The following is a 7,895-nucleotide window of genomic DNA, read 5'->3' on the forward strand; positions in this document are numbered from 1 at the left end:
GATCGGATTGGCTAAGTTTCCGGCTGGCACACCCGTTGGTGGCCCCCGCTACTGCCATTTTGGACCAACACTCATGAGGAGCACTGGCCCGGGGGGGTTGATTAAGTCCTCGGGGTCCGAAAAGTCCATATGCAAGTTTTAGTTGTTATTAGGCAAATGGTAAAACCAAGGTTGGGCCTTGCTTGAAGAGTTTTATTCAAAGCGAACTATCAAGAAGGGGCCATAAACCCTCACCGTGTTAGGGACACAAAATCAAAGAACATAACACCGATATGACGGAAACTAGGGCAGCAAGAGTGGAACAAAACACCAGGAAAAAGGCTGAGCCTTCCACCCTTTACCAAGTACTAGTTGACCCGTTGCGCCAAATGGCGCAGAGACCCGCTAAAACCATGTTGTCGATGAAAATAGTTTCATTTTGCAGACATTGGTAGTAGAAAACCTATTTTAAACCATGTCATTGAAAAAATTTTATCGTTGTGAAATTTGAGTTTGAAATAAAAGCGTATTTGTTTAACATATACAAACCAGCAAAGGAAGCATTGTTTTAGCCGAAAATATGGTTATCACGATGAGAATTCTAAGTTTTTAAAAAACATATTTGTATAATACGTAAAGACCAATTAAGGATATATTCTTTTAACACCGTTTGCACCAAACTTTTATTTTCTATTTGCAAAAAGAAACCTCTTTGTATGCATAAGCATGTGAGAGGGCCACATGCCACCCATTGTGCCAAATGGCGCAGAGACTCGTTGAATCTATGTACACATTGAAAAAAAATCCATGATTTAATTGGTTTAATTGTGGGCGGGCACATAAGGTAACAAATTAACCCACCTTCATAAAAAAAAGAATGAAGGTTTGTTGTCTACAATAAGAATAGAAGGCTTGCTGACTACGGTAAAATGTATAATAACATTACCCATTGCGCCAAATGGCGCAAAGTCTCATTTCAAACCATAAGTTATTTGAAAATAAATGCTTGAAAAGTTTACAATAATAAGGATCCTTTTAATAATGAAAATTGAAATAAACGTAGCCACAAACTATGTAATAGAGTTTTCAAAATGCGGGCATTCTATCTACACAATTTTGCTAAGTTAGCTGGAACTTAGGAATCCAAAGTCACGCTTGCCCTTGGTACGTTGTTGGTAAACTCCATAGCATTTTGTCCTTCACAACCTCTTCATAGGTCACATGCATTGTACTCTCTCCATTCCCAAATATAAGTCTTTTTAGAGATTTTAACAAGGAACTATATGCGAAGCAAAATGAGTGAATCATACTCTAAAATATGTCTACATACATTCATATGTTATAGTCCATTTAAAATGTCTAAAAGACTTATATTTAGGAACGGAGGGAGTAATTTCTTAATTTTTGAAATGAGCTGAACGAACAATGCCTTGCACAACGTTTGTCATCTCTTCAGTGATGGAGCCACTCTCTATAGCTATCTCTTCTTATTTGAAGCGCATTGGACAGATAATGCCCAACGGCATGTTTATGACAAGTTCTACTATAATATAGGTGCAAACATGAAATGAGATTATTATTATTTTTGAAGAAACAAGGACATTGGTCTACTGCAATGGAAGGGCGAACCAAGATTGGTAAGTACCACACCAGGAACGAAAGTTTATAATAGATATAGAAGTGACAGTAAACAAGTTTTTCAAGATTTAAAATGAACAACATGATTTGGCTTCTTGCTCTAAAATAGAAACAATCTGCAACACTAACTTGGCGACAATCCCACCAATTCAACGACAATGGATATCTCTACCCTTCACTCCTTTGTGGTTTCTAGAATCAAAGGAGAACTACCATCATTGCAGGAAAGGAAAAGAAAATAACAACAGTTCTTGCGGTTAAAGCATCTGTCAAGTGAAGGTATGCTGCTTGAATCCTTCTTTCAGTAACCATCTGTACACAGCGGCAGTAGTGCCAAGGAAAAAAACTTATTTGAAAAGGCAGTAAGAATAAGCTTCAGGACACAGTGAGGGCTGAAGCTACCTATTTGAAAACAGTGAAACAACTCATTAAATTTATCCAGTTTTAAGAATTAATATTGTACAACTAAGAGCAGACTACAAAATAGTCAATCAAGAAGATTCAACTGTATAAACTTGATAATTAGAGACAATGTTTTAGCCAAAATATTTTAACCAACACTTCCACCAACCACCCGGTGAAGTGAAATATATAATATGGTCAATCAAGCATATTAAAATTAATATGTTAGAAGTAATAAAAGTGCACTGGGAAGGCAACCATAAAGAAGAACCGATGTCAAGAGCACTGACGATCACAGTAATAAGAAAAAGTAACCGATGTCAAGAGCACTGACGATCACAGTAATGAGAGAAAGTATCACATGGCAAGAACAATGGACTGACCAGACCATCTGAAATCCCTGGAACTACATGATATCAGATCCCTAACAACGCACATAATACCTACAAAGTAGCTGATGCAAAAATAAGTCCAAAAATAGTTATTTATTTTTCTAAACCCAAAATACAGTTAGGGAGACCTCGAGACAGATAGTTTACAGGTCGGTGAAAGAGGCTGGTGACAAAATTGAGACACCACAATACCTACAGATATGACAAAGACATGAGAAACGGTTGACCTGGCAATGTTGTTCAGTGTTAAAACAATCCCAAAAATGACATTGAGAAATCTATCCTGGCCTAGAGAAATGAGCTTAGACGGACTTTACAGAATGCTAATTCATGCACTAAACTTCTCCCAGAAATAATCATGTATTGCAGATTGAGTAATTAGCGGTGTTGCATCAAGAACTATAGAGAATTCTTGTTTGCATTAGTACAAACAATAAAATCAAAAGGCAGGCATGACTGTGTTCACAAGAGAGAAATGCCAACTTGTTCTTATTCACCAAATTCTTCTGCTGGATTATTCCTCTTCTTTCTCAGATCTGCACACATCTGTTCAGAGAAGCCAGATATTAGGAAATCAAACCAGAGTGACAAAGGATGGAGCACCTAACAGAGGTTTGTGAACTACCTCTTCATGCCACGCCATAAGATGATTACTTTCAGCCAGATTGATTCCATGTTTCTGTGAATAAAACATATTGCACGTGACTGGATCTTAATGTTATAGATTAGCAAGCATCTCTAGATTCAATCACCATATATATCTTACTCCTAAAGTTACAGGGTAACCGTAATCATCTACTTACAATTTCCAAGACATTCTTTATAAATGTTATACTACATGGCACATGCCTATGTCCAAAAGGGCAATAATATGCAACTCAAGGATCATATTCATGTGGTGCCGTAATTGCATCCCACAAAAAGAAACCTATAGGCCTAAGAAACAGAGTAAATATCAATAATACATCATTACCATGAAAGAATTTCTCTCCTAGAAATTCATATCAAAGAGAGTGTGCACAGAAGCAACCCATACAGGTCAACTCAAGATATTTAAATGAACGTATTCAAAGATATTCCACGACCTTATTTACGGAATTTAGACAATTTTTGCTGCCAAGGTTAGAGCATTGCCTAGTCTGTTTCTGGCACAAAAACAATCTTAACCCAGCCTGCAGCTGAATAACGTGAAATAAGATTTAAGAATAAGACCAATAATTAGTACGTGTTGTACAAAGAAATCTTAGCTACAGAAGGAGTTTTGTGAACAAATTAAGATAGTTAAATGAGTGATAGGACAGTACCAGATGACCCCGGCTCCCAGCTCACTGCACACAGAAATTTGCTAACTTATTTCCAGGATCAAACAATTTGGAAGCTTTGTATTGTACAATAAGAAAACCCAAAAGAAGTTTCATGATTGCAATCTAATTAAAGAACATGTCCTCCTCAGTCAGAGATTCATTTAATAAAAAAGAGAGAAAGGATCAAGAGCACATCACACAGGTCTACTGAGATCAGGAGCGGACAAGAACAACGGGCATTCATGTTTCATCATCAATGCCTCCTATAATATACGCAATCTGTAAAAAATGTGAACCTAAAAATGTGGTGAAACCAAAAGAAAACACACTGTAAATAGATGTAAAAGGGACATGCTCGTTAAACTTTGCAATCCCTTCCAAGGAACTTTTTATGAAAAGAAAATTTCGAGTAAGTACAAGAAGTGTCCAGTCTTCCGAACACATGTGCTGGGAATGGACTACAAAACAAGCCAGTGTTCTCAAATTATGTTTGGTACTACACCGAGCTTCTTAAATCATGAGGAAATTGGACCCTCCACAACACTGTCCAATGCACACTGCACGGGGTCCTGGAGTTCCGCAAAAAATTGGAATCAACGCCAGAATTCAGTAAGAACCAGTATATGAACATCAGAATCAAAATAAGAGAAGGAACATGTAGTACTCAAGATGTACAACAACATACACTTGTAAGATATTATATATCTGTATGAATGTGCGAAATACATGGGGCTCTAAACTATGAATCAATTATTAAGTAATAATGTTACTTTGGCCACTTCATTGCTTCACTGTCCTTATCTCAGGACAACATGTCGTGCATATTTAGAAACCATGACATCTATATCAACTGCACTAATATGGCAAACAATCAGTTAACTGAATTATCTATTATACCATGATTTAATGTGACACAAGAGGACAAAGAGGAGACAACTTAAATGAACAAATTATCTGTCTAATACTTCCAACATAAACAAAGAAGCCGCAACCAAAGTGTGAGAATCGGAAGGGAATACTGAAGCGAACATGGGTGCAAAGAAATACATGACTGAACTGGAGAAAATGAAAGCAGACCACTCCAAAACAATAAGAAACCTATAGTCGTTAATGCACAAACTAAATCTCATTGAGGAGGAGATTTAGCCTAGTCTGTTTCTGGCACAATTACAATCTCATTGAGGTGGAGATTTAGCCATGGAAGGACTATAGTAGCCATGAATCACAAACTATAGTCATAACCTGCAGATGAAAAGAAGAGCTCACCTGCAGATTGGGACCCTCGATGTAGCCATGGAAGGCTAGCCATACATGGTGGTGCTTCGAAGCCAAAACCCAAGGCAACAGTGGCAAGGTCCCGCCTAACAACGCCCCATTTCCTCTTACTGATTCATAATCAAATATTCAGGTGCAATAACAATTTCTGTCCAGTTATAAGTTAAAACTTTAAGAAAATGATTTTATAACCAAGATTACCTAAACTAACTTTCATTTATCACAGGGATGGCAAAACAGGCCAGTACTTGCCTCACTGAGTTGGCGTACTATTCCCAGACTACATTCTACGGGATTATGTTAATTTACTCCAGTTTCTACATGTCCGTACATGCGCCCTCTTCATGTTCAGTGGAAATGGCCAATATCATAATTCCTTGAAAGCTAGAATTTGTTATGTGCTGCAAAAGCTCAGAACCAACAACTATGCTTAGATAGTACTGTGCAAGTTGACCAGTGATCAAAAAGCATGGTGCTTGGTGCAAAGAAAACATCCAAACAAATGTGGGAAATCAAAGACTAATCAGAATCCGAGATACATCAAACCAAGGAAATCGATCTGCAAGATGCCCATGCAGCACAAGACAACTCCTCCCATAGCCAATCATAGACAATAGCTCACTGGTCGCTACTTGTTGGCACATTCAGACTTCTCCTTTCCCTCCATCGCAGAAAATCAACATATGAACATCAGAATCAAAATAAGAGAAGGAACATCCAGTACTCGGGATGTACAACAAGCGTGCACTTGTAAGCTATTATATGTCCGTATGAATGTGCAAAAAACATGGGGCTCTAAACTATATATCAATTATTAAGTAATAATGTTACTTTGGCGACTTCATTGCTTCACATGTCCTTATTTCAGGACAACATGTCATGCATATTTAGAAACCACAACATCTATATCAACCGCACTAATATGGAAAATAATCAGCTAACCCTGGCATATTTACCTTTTGCTTGTGGTTGTGATTTTTTTCGCATTAATCTCCAGTATTGAATCATCCACGACCTTAATGGATCCTTTAAAGGGGCCATCAGTGGAGTCATACTTGAACATATAGGCCTACAAAAGGGAGGGGGTGTTAACTTCAGCACTGAAGGAAAGAATATAATGGCAGAATTAAATTTGTAAAATTCCGATGCAGTAGAACATCCCACTGGATGATTCTTGTCGTCGCACCTAATAACAGAAAAAGGTAGGAACCTAATTGCGTAAAATTAGGTGTTAAGTAAATGCTTCTATGCTCGAAATACAGTGCAACATGGTTTGATGCAATTTTGATACAAAGTAGTATTGAACTAACTACTGCAAAACTGAGTTCAACGCTTTAACTTCGAATTCAGTTGCAGAAGATCTCATAGCACAAAATATGCAAATCATATAGCATTATTTCCTTACCATGTAGTTAGCATCAATATAAGGACTATTGACAGCCACAACTTCAATACCACCTCTACTGGAGCATTGATGCCTCTTTTCGAATCCTCAATGACTGAACTATCATTAATATCCTATAATCCTCATAACTGAATATCTCTTGTGTCCGTATGTCAGTGGACTCACTCCCTGGCCAGCACAGCAGCAACATCAGCAGGTCGCTGCAGCAAGCAACAAGTCAGTATACAACAAAGCATAGCTTCGTAGCTGCATGGAAGACACAAACATTATACAAATATATGCAGCAAAGCATCAGCATCAGGCCATCAACAGCCCAACACCCAGACAAAGCACCCAGCAACAAGCCAGCAAACACGCACACACGCAACACGGCAACAACAAGCACGGGCACATCACACGTAATGAGCAGGGCAATAGGACCAGGAAGAACAGGTATTCAGAGGAAGTTACCTTGCCGGGGACGGGATTCCTGGCGGCAGTGGTGGACTTGACTCGGGGCGGCGATGGAGGCCACTCGAGGCGGCGGCCCAAGGCGACTCTAGACGGCAGCAGCGGCGTGGCCATGTAGGCGCCCTCAATCCAATCCACTGCCCTGCTCTTGTCAATCGAGCTACGCATCCTCACCTCCACCCGACTGCAGCTCTTTAGATGTTATGGCACCTACGGCTGCTCTTCCATGGTGAGCCTCATCCCATGACGGCGGGGCAAGGTGGATGCAGAGGCAGCGGCAGCGCTCACAGTGCAGCAGAGGCGAGGCGATCCGCCTCCTTGGCTGGCATCCCCGCCTCTCCTCCTTCTCCGGCCGGCGACGCCCGGCTGACCTCCTCCTCCTGCATCTTCCTTGCGACGAGGGTTCTCCTCCTCCCGCGACTTCCTCGCGACCTGGGGTGGATATGGACCTCGGGAGGCGGTGGATCTCGTCGAATGGTACGGCGGAGCTCCTGGGGCTGCGGGAAGGGGGAGAAGGGAGGGGTGCGGCGCCTGTGTTGACGAGGAAGTAAGGAGGGAAGATTGTGGCGGCTGCGGGTTGGGGGCTAGGGTTCGTGCGGCTGTGCGCTTTGGCGCAGCGCACGACGCGCACGCGGCGCGCAGGCAGAGGGCGCACATGCATCTCGAAAAGGCTGACAACCAAGATGAATGCTCCATAGGACTCTGGAGTTGCTGGGCCCCGATGGCTTGCAAACTGTTCATGTGGCTGGCTATGCAACATAGGATTTGGACGTCTGACAGAAGATGCAGACATGGGCTCCAGGACATTTCCTTGGCATGCTTCTTGTATGACCAAGAGAAAGACAATGTAGATCACATCCTCCTAAACTGTGTTTACTTTCGGCAGGTTTGGTATCTAGTTTTCAGCAAGAGGAGAATCAACCTGGGGCTCATCCCTACAGCAACTGACCACATCCAACCTTGGTGGCTTGCTGCTAGAAAACAGGTGACCAAACAACTCAGGAAAGGTTTCGACGCAATGGTCATGCTAATTTGCTGGAATCTGTGGAA

The 7,895-nt window shown here is 40.9% G+C and overlaps 1 protein-coding gene across 9 annotated transcripts; it reads right to left on the reverse strand.

Annotated features, from left to right (window-relative positions):
- Positions 1–1,621: 1,621 nt before the first annotated feature.
- LOC109744083 (glyceraldehyde-3-phosphate dehydrogenase GAPCP1, chloroplastic) lies at positions 1,622–7,474 on the reverse strand. Of its 9 annotated transcripts, none has more exons than XM_073496447.1 (8): positions 6,846–7,133; positions 6,396–6,595; positions 5,947–6,059; positions 4,982–5,100; positions 3,716–3,739; positions 3,546–3,589; positions 3,037–3,090; positions 2,753–2,957 (listed from the first exon to the last, which is right to left on the reverse strand). In XM_073496447.1, the coding sequence occupies exons 2-6, from the start codon at positions 6,396–6,398 to the stop codon at positions 3,546–3,548; spliced, it is 303 nt and encodes a 100-aa protein (XP_073352548.1). In that variant the 5' UTR covers positions 6,399–6,595; positions 6,846–7,133; the 3' UTR covers positions 2,753–2,957; positions 3,037–3,090. The 9 variants fall into 9 exon arrangements, 5 of the variants coding, with proteins under 5 accessions (XP_073352551.1, XP_020158766.1, XP_073352550.1 ...); XM_073496448.1 differs by having other exon boundaries at positions 3,497–3,589; XM_073496450.1 differs by lacking the exons at positions 3,546–3,589; positions 3,716–3,739 and adding an exon at positions 5,192–5,651 and having other exon boundaries at positions 1,622–2,957; positions 6,846–7,417.
- Positions 7,475–7,895: the final 421 nt, after the last annotated feature.

The sequence above is a fragment of the Aegilops tauschii genome, chromosome 4, assembly GCF_002575655.3.
Source record: "Aegilops tauschii subsp. strangulata cultivar AL8/78 chromosome 4, Aet v6.0, whole genome shotgun sequence".
Lineage (NCBI taxonomy): Eukaryota > Viridiplantae > Streptophyta > Magnoliopsida > Poales > Poaceae > Aegilops > Aegilops tauschii.